Here is a 26848-nt window from a genome sequence, read left to right as displayed (position 1 = left end):
GTCAAAAATAAAAATAGATCCCAATAAAAGTAAAATTAATTGAGATTGGCTCCATATAAAAATGTGCCATATATAATGCTCCATACAGTTCATTATGGCCCCTTAAGATGGTCCATATAAAACTGTGCCCCTTGTAATGCTGCATTACAAGTTCATTATAGCCCCATAGATGCTCCATATAAAACTGTGCCACATATAATGCTCCATACAGTTCATTATTGCCCTATAGATGCTCCATATAAAACTGTGCCACATATAATGCTCCATACAATTCATTATTGCCCCATAGATGCCCCATATAATGCTCCATAAAGTTCATTATTGCCCCATAGATGCTCCATATAAAACTGTGCCACATATAATGCTCCATACAATTCATTATTGCCCCATAGATGCCCCATATATTGCACCATACAATACATTATTGCCCCATAGATGCTCAATACAATTCATTATTGCCCCATAGATACCCCATATAATGCGCCATACAATTCATTATTGCCCCATAGATGCTCCATACAATTAATTATTGCCCCATAGATGCCCCATATAATGCTCCATACAATTCATTATTGCCCCATAGATGCTCCATACAATTTATTATTGCCCCATAGATGCTCCATACAATTCATTATTGCCCCATAGATGCCCCATATAATGCGCCATACAATTCATTATTGCCCCATAGATGCTCCATATAAAACTGTGCCACATTTAATGCTGCTGCTGCTGTTGCTGTAAAAAAAAAAAAAGTGACATACTCACCTCTCTTGCTGCCCGCTGCTCCTCAGTGTCCCGTCTCTCCGCACTGACTGTTCAGGGAGAGAGCGGCGCGCACACTAATACGTCATCGCGCCCTCTGACCTGCACAGTCACTGCAAGAGGACGGGAAGACGGAGCGGCGCCCGGCGGGTGGAAATATGAAATACTTACCTGCTCCGGCGCGGTCACTGCACCGGGCACGGCAGCTTCTAACTCTGTCAGCGGTCACTGGTACCGCTCATTACAGGAATGAATATGCGGCCCCACCCCTATGGGGGTGGAGCCCATATTCATTACTTTAATGAGCGGTACCATGTGAACAGGGGAAGAGCTGCGGCACCCGAAGACCATGGGACATGCGAGGACCGCGTCAGGAACGCCAGGAGCAGGTGAGTATGCGACAGTCCTCTCTCCCCCTCACCCGCCGACCCCACCGCCAACCATGACTCGAGTATAAGCCGAGAGGGGCACTTTCAGCCCAAAAATTTGGGCTGAAAATCTCCTCTTATACTCGAGTATATACGGTATTTCAGTTCTTCAATACAAAAAGTGAAACTCATATTATATAGAGTCAACACAAACAGAGTGATCTATTTCAAGAGTTTATTTCTGTTAATGTTGATGATTATGGCTTACAGCCAATGAAAACTCAAAAGTCATCTCAGTAAATTAGAATACTTTATAACACCAGCTTGAAAAACTATCTTAAAATCCGAAATGTTGGCTTACTGAAATGTATGTTCAGTGAATGCACTCAGTACTTGGTCGGGGCTCCTTTTGCATCAATTACGGCATCAATGCGGCGTGGTATAGAGGCGATCAGCCTGTGGCACTGCTGAGGTGTTATGGAAGCTGATGTTGCTTTGATAGCAGCCTTCAGCTCGTCTGCATTGTTTGATCTGGTGTCTCTCATCTTCCTCTTGACAATACTCCATAGATTATCTATGGGGTTAAGGTCAGGCGCGTTTGCTGGCCAATCAAGCACAGAGATACTGTTGTTTTTAAACCATGTATTAGTACTTTTGGCAGTGTCGAGAGATGCCAAGTTCTGCTGGAAAATGAAATTTCCATCTCCAAAAAGCTTGTTGGCAGAGTGAAGCATGAAGTGTTCTAAAATTTCCTGGTAGATAGCTGCGCTGGCTTGGTCTTGAAAAGACACAGTGGACCTACACCAGCAGATGACATGGCTCCCCAAACCATCACTGATTGTGGAAACTTCACAGTAGACCTCAAGCAGCTTGGATTAAGTGCCTCTCCACTCTTCCTCCAGACTCTGGGACCTTGATTTCCAAATGTAATGCAAAATTTACTTTCATCTGAAAACAACACCTTGGACCACTGAGCAACAGTCCAGTTATTTTTCTCCTTGGCCCAGGTAAGACACTTATGTCATTGTCTATTGATCATGAGTGACTTGACACAAGGAATGCGACACTTGTAGCCCATGTCCTGGATACGTCTGTGTGTGGTGGCTCTTGAAGCAATGGCTCCAGCAGCAGTCCTCTCCTTGTGAATCTCCCCAACATTTTTTGAATGGCCTTTTCTTAACAATCCTTTCAAGGCTGAGGTTATCCCAGTTGCTTGTGCACCTTTTTCTACCACACTTTTTCATTCCACTCAACTTTCCATTAATATGCTTGGATACAGCACTTTGTGAACAGTCAGCTTCTTTAGCAATGATCTTTTGTGGCTTACCCTCCTTGTGGAGTGTGTCAATGACTGCCTTCTGGACAACTGTCAAGTCAGCAGTCTTCCCCATAATTGTGGAAGCTACTGAAACAGTCTAAGGGATCTTTTTAAATGCTTAGGAAGCCTTCGCAGGTGTTTTTTGTTAATTATTATAATTTATTGAGATAATGACTTTTGAGTTTTCATTGGGTGTAAGCCATAATCATTAACATTAGCAGACATAAACACTTGAAATAGATCACTCTGTTTGTAATTACTCTATATAATATGAGTTTCACTTTTTGTTTTGAAGAACTGAAATAAATTAACTTTTTGAAGATATTCTAATTTTGTGAGAAGCACCTATATGTTCACACGTTGTGTTTGTTTGTTTTCTTTTAGCTTTTTTTATGCTAATTTTTAGCTGCCTTTCACAGTACCAGCAAAGCAATTACATTTCAGAAATCTCATTCACACACCTTGGCTTTTTTCCAGACTGTTTTGTCAGGAGAGCTTAGTTATTGCAAAATGCAGCGTGTCACTTGTTTTAGAGTTTTTTTCAGCGTTTTTCACCCAGATTTTTTGTTATGCTCTAAACTTTATCAGCATGCACAAGAGACAAATGTGCTGACAAAACTGCAGTAAAAAAGCACTAAAACGCAGCAAAAACTAAGCAAAGCCTGCTTTTTGTAAGCAGATTATCCTCAGCTTAAACTTGGCATTAAAAAAAAAGCAACAAAAACGCAATGTGTGAACATAGCCTAATGCAGTATTTTGATGGTCATCTCCAAATTAAATTGTATAATAATTGTAGATATATTGGAGCAGTCTTATCACTCTATTTTGGCTTTGAAGTGACAAATCTAGAAATAACTCTCACCAATCTATTTGCCAGAACGCTTACAGCTAAAGGTATCTCTATAAAACATTTGAGCATCCAAATCAAAAAACAAAGCCAATTACCTGACAAAAGGAGCAAAGTATGAAGACTGCAAAAGACACACAGTATGTAATAATTATAGGGGATAACTCAGGAGACTCTTTGTGTGGAACAAGACAACTACAGGACACAGTTTTATAAGTGGTAAAGTCTATATTATCACACGGTGATTCAAACAGGTCCAGATAGAAACTCAAGTCCACAACACTTGGTGCAAATATCAAATGCAGCTCAGCAGTCTATAGGAAACTTCAGAGGAAAATGCAATCACGCAGAAAGTCTATGAAGCACAATTATTCTTGAGGATACTTGACACGAATAAGTCCTTGCTTAGTCCACAACACAGATAGATATGCTTATAAGGCAGTTCAAATAATATCTTAGCTCAACCAGGGAGGTCTGGGTAATAGTCTCAGGTTCTTGCAGAGCAGAAACAGCTTACATGTCCAGCAAATGCAGATGGAAGCAAACACGAGCAGCAGATGAAGGAGGATTACTGGAACTGGTGTATGCAGCAGGAACTCAGAGCAGAGTAGCAGGATAACCCCACAGGTTTACAGGAGCAGGTATATAGCCAGGGAGTCACCAGAGGTCAGGAGCTGGATGCTAGGCAGAATACTCTAGCACAGACTGAAGGCTGGGGTGGAGTTTTATAGCAGGAAGACACAGTGCACATAAGACCAAAGACGCCATCTTGGAAAAGGGCAGTAATGCACAAAAAGGTAATAAAAAATGTTCAGAGTCCTGACACAGTAACCATATACCTGTGTGAAAAAAAATTTGTTCCACTTGCCTTTATATTTTATTAACACACATCTACCGTATGTCCTAATTAACCTAAACATCCCCATGCATAATATCCATTCTTCACATGACCTAATTCTCTCCAAGATTCTAATCATGCATTCCCCATTTTCTAGAATTCTCCGACCTAAGACACCAGATTCCCATCCATGATCCAAGGCTTTCGAAAATATCATAAAAATGAACCTATCGGTTTAAAACAATTACAATGTCAAATAAACCTTTGTTCCCAAAATGGCTATCTTAACTATTTCTGATCCTCACCTACTGTTTCCCTGCTTCCTTTGTAAATTGTAGGCCCCGTTAATGAGGGACTTCTCTCCTTCCCCTCTGCATTTTTATATGTACACCACCTTAGAAGCTTTGGTGGTATCCGGTTTTCATTGTACTGTCACTGCAAAAAGTCAGGATAGCTATATCTAAATAGGGTTATATCTTGTTTACTCTATAATTGTCTGTTTCTTATGCATTTGAAAAGATGGAATAAAATTAGATTCAATCTGTTATTTTATATTGACAATTCAGAAAATTAAAGCACTGACGGGATTGAATTTTGTGAAAAACCTATCTACCTTTTCCTTTTTGTTTTCTTAACAATGAAAGATCATTACTTTATCCACTTGATTGGAGCTGCGTATTCCAATTAACGGTTAGGCTACGTTCACATTTGCGGTGTGCGCCGCAGCGTCGCCGCCGCAACGCACCGCATGCGTCGTGCGGCCCTATCTTTAACATTGGGGCCGCATGGCGCCGCATGTACATGCGTTGTCATGCGTTGTGGTGCGTCGTACGCCGCATGCGGCGTTAGGGCGCACCTGCCAGGGCGCGGCAAACGCAACATGTTGCATTTTTTGGGCGGCGCAGACTTTTTAAAAAACGCATGCGTCGTGTTTGCGTCGTGTTTGCGTCGTCGATGCGCCTTTTTTCCCATTGACTTGCATTGACAACGCAGACGACGCAAGTACTTGCGTCGTGATGCGTTGTACGACGCATGCGTTTTTCTTACAAAAATGCAAAACATTGTCTAGACTTTGTCTAGACACTTAAAAAAAGCACTATATATATAAAAAAAGGGGTGGGGGTTTGCCATTGTCTTTCACCAGGCTATCCACACAAGACACTGAGAGGAGCAACCTGCTTTCCAAACCTGTAAGTATATATTTCTCTTTGCATAATTTTTTTTCTGTGTTTTATTTTTTTTTTTTATTTAATTTGTGCAATGTTTGCTCTGTGATATTGTACGGTTATGGCACTGTAGGTTGTTATTGAATAATAACATTTTTTTTAATGTGTTTCTGATATATGCTGGCGTTTCTTGTGTGCGGCCTTGCTGGGTTTGGATTGGTTTTGGATTTATATTTTGGTTGTTCTTGTGTCATGCGGATGTTCAATGCCTTTTTTTTGTAAGATTTTTTATTGTAAAATTTGTGGTGCATGTCTTTTTCTGGCTTCTATTGTTGGGGTAACCGTATGGCGTTTTCTAGGCTCATGTCTTGCTGGGTTTTATTATGCTGTTGGCATTTTTTTTTCTTTCCTTGAGTGTCTTTTCTTGCTGGTGGGGGGCTACATTTATGATGTTTCATTTGTATTGTATTGTTCCGTGCTGCTATATGCCATTCGTTTTCTGTATGGCTTCCATATATATATCTCCTGTCTTGAATGTTTCCATAGCCAAGTGTGTAGTATTTATTTTTTTTTTTTTTTTAGTTTGGGCCCTTTTTTAAAAATTTCTTGTGTTCTCTTTTCTATTTGACTATGGTTTTTCTTTTGGTTGCTGTATATTGTCCTGTAATGTTTATTGCTTATTATCTATAATGGTATTTATCGCCTTTTTCAGATGTATTTCTGTGGTAGATGTCACCAGATGGTGTTGTTTTGGATCATGTCTTGTTGCTATTGTAAAGTATGGCGTGCAGTTTGCTATTTCATTGTGCCTTTTTTTTTCCTCTTTATTTTTTTATTTTTTTTTTTTTTAAATTTGGACATAGGTGTCTATTTTTGCTTAATTTTGTTTGGGTCTATTCTTGTATTGTTTCTTCTATTGTCTTCTCTTGTAATGTATGGCGTTGTGGTGTCGCTTTTTGAGTTTGCATTGTCCTATCAGTCAACAGTCAATTGTGGTTGTTTTAATGTTTTATTGTATGTGGCATTGCTTTGAATGTGATTTTTTGCTCATTTTTTCATTGCAGAGCAAACTTGCAAGAATGACGAGTGAGTCAGAGTCTGAACATAGGCAATCGGCGAGGGGGAGTGCGGTGAGTAATTATGTCCAGTTGCTTACTATTCGCTGCCATTTGTAGCATTGTCACTAATTTTTGTATACATTTTTTTACAGGCTTCTTCAAGTGAGGGGGAAGGCACACAGCGGGAGCAGGGAGATCGGTGCCAAGATGGGTCGTCAGGCCGGCAAGTGAGTATTTGTTTTTTTTTTTTTATCTTTTTTTTTTTTGTGGCATCCTGCTGGGAGGAACATTAGGAGCAACCTGGTTTCACTAGGGCTGTTTACTAAGCTTAATTACATATAGCTTTTCAGGGCAGCAAGTATTTGGGGGAAGGTAACATACAGTTGAACTCCCTGCACAAAAACATTCAAAAATACAGGTTTAGAAACCATCAATATACATACATAAAATGGCAAAGGATAGGGCAAAGGTACAAATCATGCCAGGTGCTGATGATGGTTGTTTATATTTGCCTATTTGTAACCTTTTTGTTTTCTATTTTTTCTAGGTTTCACAACGGGACCACAGGGAGAGTATCGATGTGGAGCTCCTGATCTCCAGCATCCAGGAGCGTGGCCCGTTGTGGGACAGCCGTGACCCCCGGCACATGGACCAGGTGGTTTCTAGGCGTTTGTGGGCAGAGGTGGCAAAGTCGCTGTGGGATGGCTTTGACAGTGCCTCCGCCAAGGACAAAGGCACCTTTAGTGAGTATTGCTGATACGCTGCTATGACCCATCTTGCCAGGATAAACACAACCGTGTGTGATGCTATCAACGCCTAAACTTTGCATCACACACGGTTGTTTTATCATTTTAAAATGCTACATATGTAACCTTTTTTTTTCTTTGCATTCACAGTGACAAAGTTGAGGACCAGATGGCGATCCATGAAGGACCGTTTCAATAAGGGGCTGCGTGCTGAGGAGGAGCAATCGAGGAGTGGTGCTGCTGCGGCCAAGTCGGTTCCATATAAATACAACCGACAATTACAGTTCCTAAGACCAATCCTTGGCCGCCGACAGTAAGTATTTTGTCCACATACCATATTGCACATTGGACATTGCCCAGACACATATATTGCACAGCCACATAGTACATTGCCCAGCCACGTACATTGTGCATCCACACACATAGTATGTTTGCAGGCCACTATATCGCAGCCACATAGTACACGTTCTAGCCACGTATCCACATAGTACATTTCCCAGGCACATAGTGTCTTGGCCATCAATGTAGTCAGCGTAGCATATTGGCCATCCACGGTATTTTTTTTAGGTTAAGCGAGAGTCCTTGTAGTCCATGACAGGTTACGTTCTGAGTCAGTGTAGTTCTGATCGCAGGAATAATGATGACGTCTCGATCACAAGATCCTAACGTCATGGACATTCCTGCGATCAGATCAGCAAAGTTTTTTTTTGTTTTTTTTTTTAAATTTTTTTTTTATAGACCTTAAATTTTCTATTATTTTTGAGACATAGACGGCATCTTGAAATTATTATTTCACACCAAAATTTTTTCAAAATATGACAGGGGTATGCATTGCCTTTGGCAGAGGGAATGTACAGTCATTTTCTGCCGTCGGTATGTCCATGATTGTTATCGTGAGCCCTAATGGTCAGCTGGCGATAACAATCAGCAATTTATTATAGGCCACACAGAGTGAGAGACAGGGGATTGTAATGTTTTGTTGTGTCATGTAATGAACATTTTTTTACAGGAGTTGGCGTATGTGATAGTTTATTAATTGAAGACTAATTTTTACATTATCTTTTCACAGGACACACAGCAGCACCCTCCAGCGAGCTCCCCCCTGTGAAGCGGAACTTCATGGATCGCCATCTGAGCCGTCACAGCCATCCCACAGCGACAGCAGGCCTGCACCACCATCATCTGGAGAACCGGCTGCCGGTACGTCAGGTTTTCCCCTGCCCGAGGCCTCTGGCGCACCTTCGTTCGGGAATTCCCGACAGCGCCAGCGGGCCTCGGACAGGTCAGTCATGCCTGAATTTTTGCACTTGGGCACGGTGTTCCAGAACGGTTTCAAGGCGTTGAGAGATGAAATGTCCAGTATGGGACGGCGCCTTGAAATCCTGGAAGCCGAGCTCACAAATCCGGCAAAACATTTTTTAAGCACAATTGCTAAGGGCATGGTGGAAAACCTTACGCCGGAACTCCAGATTTCGGTGATGCAGGACTGCCACAATTCTTACGTGAGGGCTCTGCAGCAGTCTCGGGTCGCGCAGTCAGCGACACTGCCCGTAGTGCCGTCGCTGGCTAGCGTGACTCCGACTACTGCTGCAGAGTCACTCCAGCCACCCCACCCTGGTCCAAGTGCCGGGCGACGCCACCACAGCCACCATACCAGTGTGCGGCCCACTCCTGCTCCTGCCAGGCCCTCATCCTCCCGTAGGAGTGCTTCTGGGGGAGATGCCGCCGAAGGCAGGGAAAAAAAAAAAAGAAAACATAAGAGGAGGCACACAGACACACACCCAGAGGCACAGGTTCTGGCTGCTCCAGGACACACACCATCTCGTCGTGGCTCTAGCCACAGCAGGAGCAGCCAGGGCCAACCAAGCCAAAAAAGAAGGCGGCTTGTGTTGCCTCCTCCCTCCTCCACTGACGAGGCGGTCTCCCCAGTGTACCCTGCGGGGGGTTTGGACCTGCCCTCAAGCCTCCTTCAGTATGGCGGCTCCTCCTCCTCTACCACTCCCACTCTCAGGTCCAGAACTCGAAGCTACCGGTCACCGCTGGTAGCGGATGTTGATCCCCCCTCGGATGTTGATACCCCCTAATTTGCTTTTCCCTTTTTTTCTGTTTCCCCCCAATAAAAATTTATTTTTTTGTATACAATATTTGGTCTTCTTTTCAAGTACAATGCTCGGTAATTCACTCCGTGCGCCGTTTATTTGTGCTTCAAACGCCTCATATATGCAATGTCAGACAGTATTTTTGGATTTTTTAATTTGACCGTTTCTTTGGGTGTCGTTCATTGCTGTATGAGGTGTTTCCAAACACTAAAGTGTATGAGTTGTTTTCAAAGAAAAAGGGTATGTGTCCACGCTCAGGATTGCATCCGAATTTGGTCCGGATTTTAATTCAATATTTGTAGCCAAAACCAGGCGTGGGTAATAAATACAGCAGTGGAGCATATGTTTCTATTCTACTTTTCATAATTGTTCCACTCCTGGTTTTGGCTTACAAATATTGATGAAAAAACCTGAGCAATTCAGGATGCAATCCTGAACGTGGACACATACTGTAAAGGTACCTTCACACTTAACAATGCTGCAGCAAAACAGACAACGATGCAATTCACTGCAGCATCGCTATTTGGGAGCTGGAGAGCTGTCTGTGTGACCGCTCTCCAGCGACCAACGATGCCGAGGTCCCCGGGTAACCATGTTAAACATCGGGTTGCTAAGCGCAGGGCGCACTTCCGATGTTTACCCTGGTTACCAGTGTAAAATGAAAAAAAAAAAAAAATATTCACAATCGCATCCCCCGGCGTCAGCTTCCCTGCACTGACTGAGTGACGTCCCTCACAGCAACGCTGTGCTGTGCATTCACTTTACGGCCGGCGCTCACTCAGTGCAGGAAGTGGACGCCAGGGGACGCGAAGATGAGTATATTTATTTTTATTTTTTAGTTTACAATTAACACTGGTAACCACGGTAAACATAAGCGCGACCATGCGCTTGGTAACCCGTTGTTTACCCTGGTTACCAGTGTAAAACATCGCTGGTATCGTTGATTTTGCTGTCAAACACAACGATACACGGCGATCTGACAAACAAATAAATATGGTATGGTATAAATTTTGTCTTGGAAGCATGGTAGAAAACGTAAGAAATTTTTTTTATTAAAACACAACATTTTAAAAACAAAGGTTTACAAGTTTTTTAGATAAGGCACATTTACATTGGTGAACTATTTTTAGCATAGTCACACCAGAATACAGTCCAACAGTTTATTACACCATTGAATCTTGCCATGACAGACGGCCAACATCTGACACAAAATAGGCCGCAAAACGGTCCCTCATCTGCGCAATTTCCACGCTTGACCTCAGAGGATGATCATGGAAATTGGGCAATGGGTTGGCTATGGTTTCATCCAGATCAACGTTCAGTCTCTCTTTGGCCAGAATAAAATTGTGGAGAACCACACACGCCTTCACCACCTCATCCACTGTCTCAGTTTTCAGATTAATGGCGGATCCTAATATCCGCCATTTAGAGACAAGGATGCCAAAGGCGCACTCCACAGTCCTTCTGGCCCTGGACAGTCTGTAATTGAACACCCTTTTCGTGTGGTCCAAGCCCCGACTTGAGTAGGGTTTCAATAGGTTGGCAGACATTTGGAATGCCTCATCCCCAACCACAACAAATGGCATCGCAGGGCCTTCGGTGTGGGGAAGAGGTCGTGGCTGGGGGAAATTGAAATTGTTGCCATATAATTTTTGGCCCATATCAGACTCTTTGAATGTGCGCGAGTCATTTGACCGGCCAAAAGCACCAATGTCGACTGCCAGAAAACGGCAGTCCGCACCGGCAATTGCCATCAGCACAGTGGAAAAATATTTTTTGTAGTTATAGAAAAGGGATCCACTTTTCCCTGGCTTGGTAATACGAATGTGCTTGCCATCCACCGCGCCAATACAGTTTGGAAACGAACACACTTCCTCAAATTTCTCGGCGTTGGCCAACCAGATATCGCTTGTAGGGACGGGTAAAAATTCTTCCCGGAGGTTATCCCACAAAGCGCGGCAGGTCTCAGCAATAATTCCCGAGAGAGTGGAGACTCCAATCCGGAACTGAAATTGAAGGGATCGCAAGGTCTCTCCGGTAGCCAGGAAACTGCCAAGAAGATAAAGAAATTACATTAGTACATTGCAATTTATAAGGGTATGTCTCCACTGTCCGGAGACGCGGCGCTATCGTTGCAGCGGCGAAGCCGGTCGGCGATAAGCCCCGCCCCCTTCCTGGGACGCAATGGTGCCGGATGTGTACAGTACACATCCGGGATCATCGCACCCCTCGCCGTAGGGCCCTGTGATATACCTTGCGGGGACGCTGCGTCCCCGCAAGGTGTACGGACATGCTGTGTTCTGAAAAGACGCGCAGCATGTCCGGAGTCGCAGGGCCTCCGCGTGCGGGTTTCCACGCATAGTGGAGACGGGATTTCATAAAATCCCCTCCACTATGCTGGAACATCTGGACGCTGCTTGTTTGACGCTGCAGCGTCAAACAAGCTTACTGACCGTAGAAACACAGCCTAAAAGTACATTGACCATACCACCCCCAACAAAAATTAAGAAAAAAAAAAAAAAAAAAAGGGAAGATGTGAACGTAGCCGAACATATCTCAAGTCATTCAAACAGCTACGTACCGTAGAGTCACCAGCAGCCGCTCCTCTGCGGATATAGCTCTCCGGAGCTGAGTATCCTGCCTGCTGATGGCTCCTTCCACCCGACGCAGAAGATACCGGAAGCTCTCCTGAGACATCCTGGTGTACTCGAAATACTTCTCCAGGTTCTCATTCAGTTCGCCAAACAAGCTATGGTATGCTCCACGGCTCTCCCGGACTTCCAAGATAGGGTGTATCCAAAATCTGCGATGAATCCATCTCCGTTTTTCTCTTTCTCTTTGATGAGCACAGGCGACAGCATAGGCATGAGCCAAGGCTAAATCCATCTCCATATCCATGATAACACTGTCCAAGGGACGCTCCATCATGAATACCAGCAAATGGGAGGAATTCATGTCTGCCATGGTATATATACACAATTACATAAACACCAACCCTCTTCTAGCCATTGGTGGCCCTTATCTATTGTGTAGACACTTTTTTTGGTGGGTGGGATGAAGAATGACTCACTGCACAAAAAACGCATGCGGCGCAAAACGCTGCGTTTTTTGTTGGAAACGCAACTGCGTTTACAAAAAACGCTGCGTTTTGCGCCGCATGCGTTGAACGCATGCGGCGCAAAACGCAGCGTTGTGCATGCGTTGTGTTGCGTTTTTGTCTGCGTTGTGCGTTGCGGCGGCGACGCTGCGGCGCACACCGCAAATGTGAACGTAGCCTTACAGGCACCTTTTAAAGATATTTATTATTTTAATGGCATACAATTAGCATTAAAATGTCTTAAATTTCAGATGAATTATAATTTCTTTCCACTGTGATACTATATAAAATGGCATATGTAGTAATGCAGCTGATAATCTCATCCTACTGCTTTCTATGACATGACTTTAAATTGTAATTTGCATAATTAAAACCCACACAGAACAGAAATGTGCTCCACTGTGAAGGTCGCGTTGACCTAATTTAAAGTATTTTTAATCTGTTAGAAGTACAGTAGCTCAGATTACACTGTAAAGCATTTGAGAATTCAGGTGTCTGTTGCCAGGTCTGATAAGAAATGACTAAAACAAAATTTTCTTATCCTTGAAGCAGATGGTGCAAAAATGCAGAGACTTGTAGTCTGCACTCCTTATGTCCTTTTTAAAACCTTGTGAATGTAAAGGAGTAGCTTCCTAAATGCAAGATTACATAAATCTGATTAAGGTTTAATCAAACAGTTTTACAATGATTGTGTGTTGTTAGTTTTAGAAAATGGACATATGCAAGTCAAAGCATCTATGATTGCTTGTTTTGAGAAAAACTTACTGCATGTCCTATTCTGATCCATTTTTGTATATCAGACTCTCCCATGTGAACTATCTGTGAGCTATCAATTTTTTACCAATTTTTTCTTCAATACAGTCGAACATGGTTGTGTGAATGTCTGTAAGGCCTATACACATTAGATGGTCATACCCGCTATTATTAGCGGGCTCAGCCAGCAGTCTAATATGTATGGTGGCCTCACAACTTTCCCCCAACAGGTGATGTCTGGGGAGATAATGATCCAGCTTGTCCATTTTTAAACCGCCAATCCTTTTGGTTTTGGCAACATAAAGCGCCACCAGGGAAACCTGGAACTGCTGTCTCATAGAGAGCGTGAGAGAGCTTGGCAGGGTGAGCGCATATGTGTTTGTGGAGCCAGAAGAGATAGATGCCACCGTAACAATCAGTCGAACCATCATTCAGCCTTCAGGTATCTATTGTGTTTAGGGCTGCTTGTATCCCAGCCTGAAATGGTAAATTGGTCATGGTTTAACTGTTTCCAAAAATTTAAGTTTACCCTTCTCATCAATGCAGTCTTTAGATAATCAGTTGAGACGTGTGATATTGTGTATATAACATGTCTACACACCTGTTAAAATTCCAGGTTTTGTAATGTAAAAAATCATTTAAGAACTTCCAGTTTGAATGTCATCCGCCATCTGTACAGATGCATTAATAAATAATCTGAAATTATTTTGATATGGAAAATGAAAATAGTAAAACTAAATTATAAATGAATAAACACTGTCTTATAATTGGGGATTTGGTTTCAGAATTAGCTAATCACATTTAAACTCATGTTAAATATTAGTCAGTACACATCTACCATCATTTACAATTCTGATTAACCCCATATAAACTTTAAAAGTCTAGCTGGATTTTAGTTGCATTTTACAGAAAAAGCCATGGTCTAGAAACTGCTTACAACACAGAAAAGGAATCTCAGAGGCTAGGTTCACATTAGCGTTTCTGTTCGTAGCGTATCATCTGCATGCGCAAACGCATGCTAAAACGCACGCAAACGCATGCCTACGCCTCCGCATGCGTCATCTTACGCATGACGCAAAAAAAGCTGCTTGTGCATGCGTTTAAATGCGTTTTGGCATGCGTTTGCATTGTTTATGCGCGTGGTCGAGGTGGTGACATGATTTTCTGGACATGCGCAGTCTAAAGTACGCATGCGTATCGAACGTATGCGTATGCATGTCCTTGCATACCAATGTGTTCCCATAGACAGTAATGCGTTTTTCTACGCTGCGCACAGAAACGCTCAACTTTCCTCACACCTCTCATCTAACTCTCTTCTTGACAACCTCCAATCTGGCTTCCGCCCCCACCACTCCATCGAAACTGCTAATGACTTAGTCACAGCCAAAGCTAACAGACAGTTCTCCATCCTCCTCCTTCTCGACCTATCCTCTGCTTTCGACACAGTCGACCACTGCCTACTGCTACAGATTCTTTCTTCCCTTGGCATCAAAGGCCTTGCCTTGTCCTGGATTGCTTCATACCTTTCCAACCGCACATTTAGCGTTTCCCACTCCCACACTACCTCCTCATCCCGCCCTCTCTCTGTTGGAGTCCCTCAAGGCTCTGTCCTAAGGCACCTACTTTTTTCCATCTATACCCTTGGCCTAGGACAACTCATAAAGTCCCATGGCTTCCAGTACCACCTGTATGCGGACGACACTCAGTTCTACCTCTCTGGCCCAGATGTCACCTCTCTGCTGTCCAGAATCCCAGTGTGTCTATCAGCCATATCCTCCCTCTTCAACTCTCGCTTCCTATAACTCAATGTAGACAAAACCAAACTCATCATCTTTCCCCCATCTCGCGTATCCCCCTTACCTGATCTATCTATTATAGTAAACGGCATCGCGCTCTCTTCTGCACCTGAAATCCGCTGCCTCGGAGTAACTCACAACTCTGCCCTGTCCTTCAAACCGCACGTTCAATCTCTTGCCACCTCCTGTCGCCTCCAACTCAAAAATATTGCCAGAATCCATCCCTTCCTCAGCCCACAATCTGCTAAAACGCTTGTGCATGCCCTCATCATCTCCTGCCTCGATTACTGCAACACCCTCCTCTGTGGCCTTCCCGCTAACTCTCTTGCACCATTTCAGTCTGTCTTCAACTCTGCTGCCTGGCTAATCCACCTCTCTCCTCGCTACTCCCCTGTTTCTCCCCTCTGAAAATCCCTCCACTGGCTCCCAATTCTTCAACAAATCCAGTTCAAACTACTAACACTGATCTACAAAGCCATCCACAACCTGTCCCCTCCCTATATCTCTGAACTAATCTCCCAAAATCTTCCCTCACATAATCTTTGATCCTCCCAAGACCTCCTACTCTCCTCCACACTTATTTGTTCCTCACACAACCGCCTCCAAGATTTCTCCTGAATATCCGCCATCCTCTGGAACTCCATGCCTCAACACGTCCGATTATCCACCACCCTCGGATCCCTCAGACGGAACCTGAAAACCCATCTCTTCAGGAAAGCCTAAGCCTGCAATAACCATTCTGCCTCCTCACCACCACCCTAGCTGCCGCCTCACCAACCACCCTAGCTGCCGCCTCATCAGCCACCTGAGTTGCCACGTCACCACCGCCAGAGCTGCCGCGTCACCAACCGCCAGACCTGCCGCATCACCACGCCAGAATTGCCACGTCACCACCACCAGAGCTGCCGCCACACCACCACCAGAGCTGCTGCCTCACCACCACCAGAGCTGCCACCTCACCACCACCAGAGCTGCCGCCTCAGCACCACCAGAGTGCCACTCCCCCGACCTTCTGTCTCCTCCCCATTATCCCGTAGAATGTAAGTCCACAAGAACAGGGTCCTCTCCCCTCTGTACCAGTCTGTCATTGTAAATTTGTATGCTGTAAACGTTATCTATAACTCTGTACGTAACCCCTTTTCTCATGTACAGCACCATGGAATTAATGGTGCTATATAAATAAATAATAATATGAACCCGGCCTTAGTTGATCGTTATCAGTCAGGAGAAAGGTTCAACAAATTTCCAAGGCTTTAGATATAGCATGAAACACTGTGAAGAAGATAATCATTAAGTGGCTTAAATTTTGCACAACAGTGACCTTACCTTTAACTGGACATCCCACAAAAAGACATTAACCAAATTTGTCTGGGAGGCTGTCAATAAGTCTACAGTAACATTAAAGGAGTTGCAGGAATTTATGGTGAGTACTGGCTGTGTAATGCATATGGCTTATGAGAAAAATCTCCTGTATTCTTCAAATGTCTGCCCTGTGGAGTAGGGTGCCAAAACGGATTTTTTTTCCAAACAAATAAAAACATCCAATCCTGGCTATGCTTTGCCAAAATGCCAAAACCTAAATCACATTTGCCAAAAGCATGTGGGAAACGTGTTATGGTCTGATGACACTGAGGTTGAATTTTTTGGCTATAATTCCAAATAGTATTTTTGCACAAAAACAACACTGTGCATCACCAAAAGACACCGTACCCACAGTGAAGCATGGTGGAGGGAGACTCATGCTTTGCAGCTATTTTTTGGCAGATTGAACTGGGGCTTTAGTCAAGATGGAGGAAATTATGAATAGTTCCAAATATCAGTCAATTTTGCAACAAAACCTTCAGAACTCTGCTAAAAGTAGAGAATGAAGATAAAGAGGAATTTCCCATTTCAGGACAGCAACAATCCTCAGCATACTAATCAACAAAGGAATGGTTTTGCCAGCAGATGATCAAAGTTTTATAAAGTGATCCAGCCTGAGCCCAGACCTGTATCCAATTGAGAACCTGTGAGTGACCTTAAGAAGGCTGTACACAGGAGATAAAATCGCAATCTGACAGATTTGGAGTGCTAGAAAGAGTGGGTAAAGATTGCCAATTCTAGATGTACCATGCTGATAGACTCCTACCCAAAAAAACTGGATGCTGTCATAAATTCAAAGAGTACTTCAACAAATTATTAGTTTAAGATTGTGCATATTTACACAACCACATTATTTTAGTTCATTTTTTTCCACCCAAAAGAGATCTGTTCACTTTTCAATTGAAAAATTACGTGTAATTAAGCAAAATGTGTGATCAAACCGTAGCCTGGCATTGGTAGTACAATATCAGGCTGCCTGACTGACCTGTGCTCACCGCTGCTGCTTCCTGTCACTGCTGGCCACTGAACTCTTGAGTGAGCCGTAATAGGAGGATAGCTCTCGGCTACAGTAAAATTGTGCCTGGCTCACAATCATAGCTATAAAATGGACACCATGCCCAGTTCACAGGTTAGGCAGCCAGAGTATAGAAGACCACAGTATCCCATGGCTTAGGGCTGCCATATTTGCGGTGTGTAAGTGTCGTGCTCGGACACTTACACACCAGCAAATAAAAATGGCTGCCCCCAGCGGCTGCAGACACAATAAATATTAAAACATGACATTTTGAAATTGAATGATTATATAATCAATTAAAACAAATATAAAAATCACAGCACATTCTCTTTAGAGGTGGAGAAAGTTCTGAAATTATTCTTCTTGGTATGATTTTTTTACATGATAAATACCTGGCATTTTCACGGGTGTGTGGACTTTTTATATCCACTCTAAATAGTTTGGTATTTAGGGATATTCTGCTATAATTATCCAATTTAATATACTTGTCCAGCATATCACTAGCAGTCAGACTGTCTGTGATTACTGCCTTTGATTTTGATTGAATCAAGGACCATGGAGGCAGGACTTAACATTGAGTACTATTTTGTTTCTTTGTACTCTCAGTAGGTTATAAATATGTGTCTAAGGCAGGGCCGCCATCAGGGCATGACAGCCATGACTGGCGTATGGGGCCCGGTGAGCAGAGGGGGCCCGCATCGGGCCCCGTCTAATCTGCTCACCAGGCCCCCCCCTGCCGGCGCTGCGGGCCCCCCCCTGCCGGCGCTGCGGGCCTGCAGGCCACTATCGACGTGCGGGCCCGTGCCCGCACGTCAATAGTTAACAGCCGCCGCCAGCCAGTCGGAGGCTGGCAGCTGACTTGAGCGGCCGCAGTGCGCAGTCGCACTTCGCCGGCGTCTGACGTCATTGTCAGCCGCCGGCGAGTGCGTTCTTCACCTGCGTGGAGGAAGTGAGGTTCCCCGCCGCAGGAGCGCACGGCCAGGTAAGAACTCGTTTTTTTTTTTGAGAGCGGCGATCCCAGGGGGTCGGGGCCCGGGGCAGAACGCTGGACACGCTGGGGCCCGGGGCAGAACGCTGGACACGGGCAGTATGCTGGACACAGGGGCAGAGATGCTGGACACAGGGGGCAGAGATGCTGGACACAGGGGGCAGAGATGCTGGACACAGGGGGCAGAGATGCTGGACACAGGGGCAGAGATGCTGGACACAGGGGGCAGAGATTCTGGACACAGGGGCAGAGATGCTGGACACAGGGGGCAGAGATGCTGGACACAGGGGGCAGAGATGCTGGACACAGGGGCAGAGATGCTGGACACGGGGCAGAATGCTGGACACGGGGCAGAATGCTGGACACAGGGGCAGAGATGCTGGACATGGGGCAGAATGCTGGACAAAGGGGCAGTATGCTGGACAAAGGGGCAGTATGCTGGACAAAGGGGCAGAGATGCTGGACACGGGGCAGAATGCTGGACAAAGGGGCAGTATGCTGGACAAAGGGGCAGAGATGCTGGACACAGGGGGCAGTATGCTGGACACGGGGCAGAATGCTGGACACAGGGGGCGGAATGCTGGACACAGGGGGCAGAGATGCTGGACACGGGGCAGAATGCTGGACAAAGGGGCAGTATGCTGGACAAAGGGGCAGTATGCTGGACACGGGGCAGAATGCTGGACACAGGGGCAGAATGCTGGACAAAGGGGCAGTATGCTGGACACAGGGGGCAGAATGCTGGACACGGGCAGTATGCTGGACAAAGGGGCAGTATGCTGGACAAAGGAGCAGAGATGCTGGACAAAGGGGCAGAATGCTGGACAAAGGGGCAGTATGCTGGACAAAGGGGCAGAGATGCTGGACACAGGGGCAGAGATGCTGGACACAGGGGCAGAGATGCTGGACACAGGGGCAGAGATGCTGGACATAGGGGCAGAGATGCTGGACACAGGGGCAGAGATGCTGGACACAGGGGCAGAGATGCTGGACACAGGGGCAGAGATGCTGGACACGGGCTATGAATGATGCTGGACACAGGGGCAGAGATGCTGGACACAGGGGCAGAGATGCTGGACACAGGGGCTATGAATGATGCTGGACACAGGGGCTATGATGCTGGACACAGGGGCAGAATGGAGATATGGGGTATGATGAAAGACATGGGGGCATGACTGGAGACAGATGGGGAAGGATTGGAGACACAGGAGGCATGATTGGAGACACTGGGGGCAGAATTGGAGACAGATTGTGCAGGATCATGGGGCAGGATGGATACGATGGAGACAGATGGGGCAGGATGGGGAGATCATATGAGGCAGGATGGATACTCATGAGGGCAGGATGGGAGAACATATGGCTGACGCCAGGAATGAGACACACGGGGGCCAGGATGGGGAATATTATTACCATAGGGACTAATTAAGGGATATTATTACTGCAGTGATGTATTTATTTTTTGAGGCACTGTTTTAAATGAGGGGGCAGTCCTGTTACTGTGTAGAGTGACACTATGTTGCCTCTTTTTCTTTATGCGGTGTAATGTAGAAGTTGGGAAAAATTAAGTAATGTGTTCTACAAGCGGAGCTCGAGATAACTGTGTTATTTCCTGCAGAAACGAGTCCTGGCTGGAAGACATGATGGCGGTCTGTGCTGGATGAAAGATGAAGGACTTCACCTAGAGACGTCACTGGTAAGTCAGTGTTACCTATACACTGACACTATACACTGTATACTATATACAGAGCTCCTGTGTATAATTTCACTAGTGATCACTGTATTATCTGTACACAGACACTGCATACTAAGTACAGATCTCCTGTGTATAATGGCACTTATGGTGATAGTGTGGTGCTTTTTTTTTATTACTGACCAGAATTGTAGTATTCAGTAACTATGTGGTGGTAATATGTGGTCTGGACATGGTGTTGCGGTATTTGTTCCTTGTATGTGATATTATTCGATCACTGTGGTGGTAACATGCGGTCTGGTCATGGTGTAGCGGTATTTGTCCCTTGTATGTGATATTATTTGATCACTGTGGTGGTAATATGTCATCTGGTCATGGTGTAGCGGTATTTGTTCTTTTTATGTGATATTATTGGTCATTTTAAAAATTGAAAAATAAATAAAAATATACCTAAATTGTATTGCATATTTTAACAAATATTTAATAGGTTACAGCAGAGTAGGGCCTCACCAAAAGAGTCTACCGTGTTATGGTGGCGGCTTACAAAATCTTTTGGCCAAAACAAAAGCTGCCGGCTATATGTGTGATCTGGTGATGGGAACTGTTAGGGTATGTGTCCACGTTAAGTAAACGCTGCGTGTTTGACGCTGCGTGGGGCCACAGCGTCAAACACGCAGCGTCCAGATGTTCCAGCATAGTGAAGGGGATTTTATGAAATCCCGTCTCCACTATGCGTGGTAACACGCACCCGGCGGCCCTTCGACTCCGGACATGCGGCGCTTCTTTTAAGATCGCAGCATGTCCGTGTTCCTTGCGGCAGCTGCGCCGCCGCAAGCTATAACACAGGGCCCTATGTGTGGGGTGCGATGATCCCGGATGTGTGCAATGAACACATCCGGCATCATCGCGTCACAGTAGGGGGCGGGGCTTAGCGCCGAGCGGGTTTGCTGCTCCGACGCAACCGCCGGCCATCCTGAAGGTGGACACGTACCCTCAATGTGTGATTGGTGAGAAGTGGAGTTTTTCCAAGAGAGAGCGGTGGGACTGTGGACAGTTTGAGGGGTGGAGCGTGGAGGCGGGGCTGGGGTGGAGCCAGGGCGGAGTCTCAAGGGGGCCCCGAAAATTTTGCCAGTATGGGGCCCCGAAATTTCTAGTGGCAGCCCTGGTCTAAGGATTGGTTTCCTAATACAGAGCTGCATAGATGTAGATTTATAAGATAATATTCTGGCACTTGCTAGAAGAGAGAGTATTGGATCTTACTGCATAATGTCATACATTGTACTCAATGATAAGACAATATTTTGTTATGTCTCTTGTGCCCTTTAGTGGAGCTGTAAGCAGCTTAAAAAAAGATCTGTAGACAAATCTTTTACATATGGAAATTGCTTTCACAGCTATTCCGCCTGTATCACCTCTAAAAACAATGTGTGATTACTAACTGCATTAAATAACCTTGCATGGAGACACTTGACAATCACAGTCACTTTCTAAGCAGTATACCTGAAACGGCTCAAATTTACAACTAAGGCTACTGATATGGAACTGAACTCACCTTTATACTCTACACCTCTAGATTTTCTGCCCTTATGATTAAACCATTAATAGGCAGCCTCTTCCAACCTGTTTTACCTGGCTACATGCCACAATACATAACACGCAAAATAGCTCTACTGCACATTGTATAGCTCCATTTCCATGCTTCTCGGCCACTCTCTTACACCTGTATTGCTTATAGTAGCTTTTGAAAGTATTCACCCACTTGGCTTTTTTCCTATTTTGCTGCATTACAACCTGTAATATAAATTACAATATTTATTAAAATATATATAGTATGATGTAACAGTGGGAAAAATATCATAAAAGGAACATCACCAGGGACATATGGATGGCAATACTCAAATTAAATAAGTATATCACCTAGTGTGTTGATAACATATATATATGCCTATAACCATGGGCAATAGAAATATATAGCAGACAGAAAAATTATAATAGTAACTAAGTAATCAATAATAATGATAAAGTGCATGTGCAGACTATAATAAATTCGTGGCTAAGGAGAAGACCAAAAGATGCTAATATTGGTGCAAACTATTAATGCTGGATCTAGGTGGTAAATCTTATGGTAGTCATAGTGCCATAGTCATAATGACCTTAAAGACATGCATTGCCCAGCAAACACAAAGAATAACATAAGGAATAAACATAAGTGAGGATCAAAAGAAAGCCACCTGGTATTACCTGCTGCTACGCCAAATAGGATAAGTGTCCCTGGGATGTGCCAAGCCCCGACGCGTGTTTCAGCGTCTGCCTTCGTCTGACGAAGTCAGAGCCAAGTGTTCCCTTGGATGCTTTGTGTGAAGGACCTGCGATGATGTCGCAGGTCCTGAACACAAAGCATCTATAGGAACGGAAGCCGCCGCGTGCACCGCTGAGGAGATCGGCACGTCAGAAGGTGAGTATAACCATTTTTTATTTTTTTTTATTATTTTTAACATTATATCTTTTTACTATTGATGCTGCATAGGCAGCATCAATTGTAAAAAGTTGGTCACACTTGTCAAACACTATGTTTGACAAGTGTGACCAACCTGTCAATCAGTTTTCCAAGCGATGCTACAAATCGCTTGGAAAACGCCAGCATTCTGCAAGCTAATTATGCTTGCAAAACGCTAGGAATATGCATGCCAATTCCGCATGCAATATACCCACGGCAGGAGTTGCAGAATTGCCGCCGAAATTTCCGCTGCAATTCTGCAACGTGTGCACTTAGCCTAATAGTGGTTTCATTGCATAATTAGAATTCCTTATGTTAGATTCACTGATTCTATAAATGTCCTTGACCACCCCATTATCATCTTACTAGGGGCAGTTAAACAAAGATTGCTCTTCCGAATAAAGGAGCTTAGGCAAAAAGTACATGAACTGTCTTTATTATCATTAGTGTATTTCCAGTAGGCAGATCAGACATTGATTGGGAGGACTGTTTATTTTGGTTGCTTTTGTACTGTATACAGTAATTTCAGCCCTTGCAAAATGAAAAAAATAGATAAAGCTCTAACTTCTGATTTATTAACTTGTGTTTTTTTACATTTAACCCCTTAATGCTGAATGACGAATATATCTATCATGTGCACGTCACTTAGTGCTCTATGACTGATATATCCGTCATGCTGATTGCATCGTACAGCTTATACACCACCAATGCGGTCAGCTGTAGGAGCTGTTATGCAGAGCCAGGTTCCTGCTGTAACTGCTAGGACTGACATTCTGACTGATCCTATGAACCAAATATATGCCGCTGTCTAGAGTGACAGCAGCACATGAGGAGTTAGAGGGATCCCTCTAATTAAACCATCTGCACCCCCACAGTGTGATCGTGGATGTCGATGGGTTACTATAGCACAAGGAGGTCTGATAAAGGCTTCCATATTTGCTAAAATACCACAGCCAATCAGATTCCACCAGGGGCAGGGGCTGATTGTCTAACGGTCAGTTAAGCATTTACAGGTGTGGTGTATTCCACTTTTCTCTGCAAAAGTAGTAAAATATTTTTAAAAAATGGTATAAGTTGATTGTCATGGTAATTGACCCTACTATAAAAATATATAAATACTTAACTCATCTGGTGAACGCTATAAGAAAAAGATATAAAAAATAATACCAAATTTGCTGGCTTTTTCTCACTATCCTCACAAAAAAGTGAATTAACAAGTGATCAAAAAATTGTATGTACCCAATATAGCCCAAGTGAAAGCTTCAGCATGTCAGGCAAAAAATAAACACACAACACTTACAGAAAATTGTAAAATGCATGGCTCTCAGAATATGATGGTACAAAAGTAAATGTTGTTTTGTCAAGTTGTCTATTTATTGTAGAAAAGTAGTAAAACATGAATAAAACAATATAAATGTGGTATTGCCATTATTGTGCTGACCTGCAGAATAAAGTTAACCTTATTTGTGCATCACATGAATGATGGAAAATATGAATGATCAAAAAACAGCAGCAGAACTGCTGTTTTTTAAATTATCTTCTTTCTCCTTATTAAGAGTTAATACAATATAGGTAATATGTTATATGTACTCCAAAATGCTGCCACTGACAAATGTAATGCATCATGAAAAACAAAACATCCTTAAACAGCTTGCTCAACAAAGTAAAACTTGAAGATACTATGGCTCCTGGAATGTAACAATGAAAAACAAAAATTGCACCTGAGATATGGTTTCATGGAGATGTCCGTGGATATCGGTCTAATCTCAGATCACAAAACGCGGACTGACCTGAGCGTGACAGCCTCATAGAGGTACATGAAGCTGGTATACTCCAGTCGGGAGAAGTTCTGCCAGTCCGTGCATTGCGGTCCTTGCTCAGACCGATTTACATGGAAATCTACATGAGACGTAAAGGCCCAAAATGGGCACATTCTAAATTTTATTTTTTTTTAACTTTGTTGCTGTTAGAATAAAGTAGACATATATGGAAATATAAATTTCATCACACATACAGTATTTAAAAATATACATAGACATATTAACCCCTTCACGACCTTGCCCTTTTCCGTTTTTGCGTTCTCGTTTTTCGCTCCCCTCCTTCCCAGAGCCATAACTTTTTTATTTTTCCGTCAATATGGCCATGTGAGGGCTTGTTTTTTGCAGGACAAGTTGCACCGACATCATTGGTTTTAGCATGTCTTGTACTAGAAAACAGGAAAAAAATTCCAAGTGCGGTGAAATTGCAAAAAAAGTGCAATCCCTCACTTGTTTTTTGTTTGGCTTTTTTGCTAGGTTCACTAAATGCTAAAACTGACCTGCCATTTTGATTCTCCAGGTCATTATGAGTTCATAGACACCAAACATGTCTAGGTTACGTTTTATCTAAGTGGTAAAAAAAAATTCCAAACTTTGCTAAAAAAAAAAAAACAAAATGCGCAAATTTCCAATACCCGTAGCGTCTCCATTTTTTGTGATCTGGGGTCAGGTGACGGCTTATTTTTTGCATGCTGAGCTGGCGTTTTTAATTATACCATCTTGGTGCAGATACGTTCTTTTGATCGCCCGTTATTGCATTTTAATGCAATGTCGTGGCGACCAAAAAACGTAATTCTGGCGTTTTAAATTTTGTTCTCACTAGGCTGTTAAGTGATCAGGTTAATGCTTTTTTTTTATTCATAGATCGGGGGATTCTGAACGCGGCGATACCAAATATGTGTATGTTTGATTTTTTTTATATTGATTTATATTGAATGGGGCAAAAGGTGGGTGATTTAAACTTTTTTTTTTTTTTAAACATTTTTTTTAACTTTTGCCATGCTTCAATAGCCTCCATGGGAGGCTAGAAGCTGGCATAGCCTGATCGGCTCAGCTACATAGCAGCGATCATCAGATCGCTCCTATGTAGCTGAATTGCAGGCTTGCTATGATCGCCGACCATAGGGTGGTGCTCACAGCAATCCGGCATCAGCAACCATAGAGGTCTCAAGGAGACCTCTGGTTGCTATGGCGTCGCATCGCTGACCCCCGGTCATGTGACAGGGTCGGCGATGCGCTCATTTCCGGCCGCGCGGACGGAAGCGCCGGTTAAATGCCGCTGTCAGCATTTGACAGCGGCATTTAACTAGTTAATATCGGTGGGTGAATCGCGATTTCACCCGCCGCTATTGTTCAAAACTGCTGACATGTCCCGGCTTTGAAGTGGGCTCAGCGCCGGAGCCCACATCAAAGCAGGTGATCCGACCTCCGCAGTAATAGTACGGCGGACGTCGGTAAAGGGTTAACTTTGAAATATGTAAAAATCCCAAATTCTTTATTTTTGTGTTTTATTTACAAAAAAAAAAATTCAAATCATGGTGACCTACTCTTCAAACAGAAGTATAGAATTATACTATTACTATACTATAGAAAAAAATGTCATAAATACTTGGATACATAAGACTTTTACAGAGTGAATATAGTTACACATAACAGATTTTCAAAATCTGGCTCTGTCATTAAGTGACAAACAAGTTTGGTCCTTAAGAGGTTAGCATGCAAATTTTTTTTAGAAAACGCTTGTCTGGAGAAATCTCTGTTAACCTTATGTTTTTTTATCCCTTCTTTAGACCAGTAAGGGAGATGAGCTTTCAACCCGTATACAATGTACACTTGGAAACTATGATGAAATGAAAGACTTATTAACGGAAAGATCCAACCAAAGTCATCTAGTGGGCATTCCAAAAATCGAAGCAGTTGCCATACCTGAAGAGAAAAGTGAGGAACATTACCAACAGAACACAGCAGAAAGCCATTATTCAATTTGTCGTACTGTTCAGATTGGCATCACTCCTGAAACTTTACCTATAAAGGTAAATACAAGAGCCACCATGGACTGGCAGAAAGCTGAAAATTCCTCTGAGGGACAAAAAGCATTAGGCAAAGCTAACCAAAGAACCATTGACTCCCCTAATGATTTTACGTATGGACAGCAGAAACTTAAAATGGAAAAAAATATAAACTGCTTACTAAGCCCATCATCATCTGGAAATTCTTCTGACTATCATGTGAGCATTCCATCTTGCACGTTGGACAAGCCTCTTAATAGACAGATACTAAATACACACGTAATCTGCAATCTAGAAGTGGACCTTCCCAATGAAAATAAGACTAGCAAGACAAATATAAATAGCTCCCATTGCCTACAGAACTTTCCTACTTCTATTGTGTCTAAATTGAATCCAATCCAGCAAAAGCCAACGGCATATGTTCGGCCCATGGATGGTCAAGATCAAACACCCAATGAGTCACCAAAGCTAAAATTATCAAGTGAACTTAACACGGTCTTTCCATTATTCAGAGGACTTTCTAACAAAACTGACCTTGACAAGGTACCAAGTAATAAAACAGAAGTGTTTCCAGAACTTGAAGAAGAAGAGGTAGGTGTTATCACAATATTTTTTATTTATG

General features: G+C 43.5%; 2 protein-coding genes across 3 annotated transcripts in view; both read left to right on the top strand.

The window, feature by feature from the left end:
- The window catches only part of AFF3 (ALF transcription elongation factor 3), a 688775-nt gene that overhangs the window by 207200 nt on the left and 454727 nt on the right, over nt 1-26848 (top strand). For both annotated transcript variants that reach the window (XM_077296548.1, XM_077296549.1), the window contains exon 3: nt 26008-26817. In XM_077296548.1, coding sequence (XP_077152663.1) covers nt 26008-26817 — 810 coding nt within the window. The remainder of the gene's footprint in view (nt 1-26007; nt 26818-26848) is intronic.
- Nucleotides 4845-9271, top strand: LOC143816319 (uncharacterized). Its single transcript, XM_077296550.1, has 5 exons — nt 4845-6429; nt 6510-6584; nt 6905-7100; nt 7254-7416; nt 8173-9271. The coding sequence occupies exons 1-5, from the start codon at nt 6235-6237 to the stop codon at nt 9185-9187; spliced, it is 1644 nt and encodes a 547-aa protein (XP_077152665.1). The 5' UTR covers nt 4845-6234; the 3' UTR covers nt 9188-9271.

This window comes from Ranitomeya variabilis, chromosome 3 (genome assembly GCF_051348905.1).
Source record: "Ranitomeya variabilis isolate aRanVar5 chromosome 3, aRanVar5.hap1, whole genome shotgun sequence".
NCBI lineage: Eukaryota > Metazoa > Chordata > Amphibia > Anura > Dendrobatidae > Ranitomeya > Ranitomeya variabilis.
Note: the sequence above shows the minus strand (reverse complement) of the source record. Positions and strands in the feature narration are given on the sequence as shown.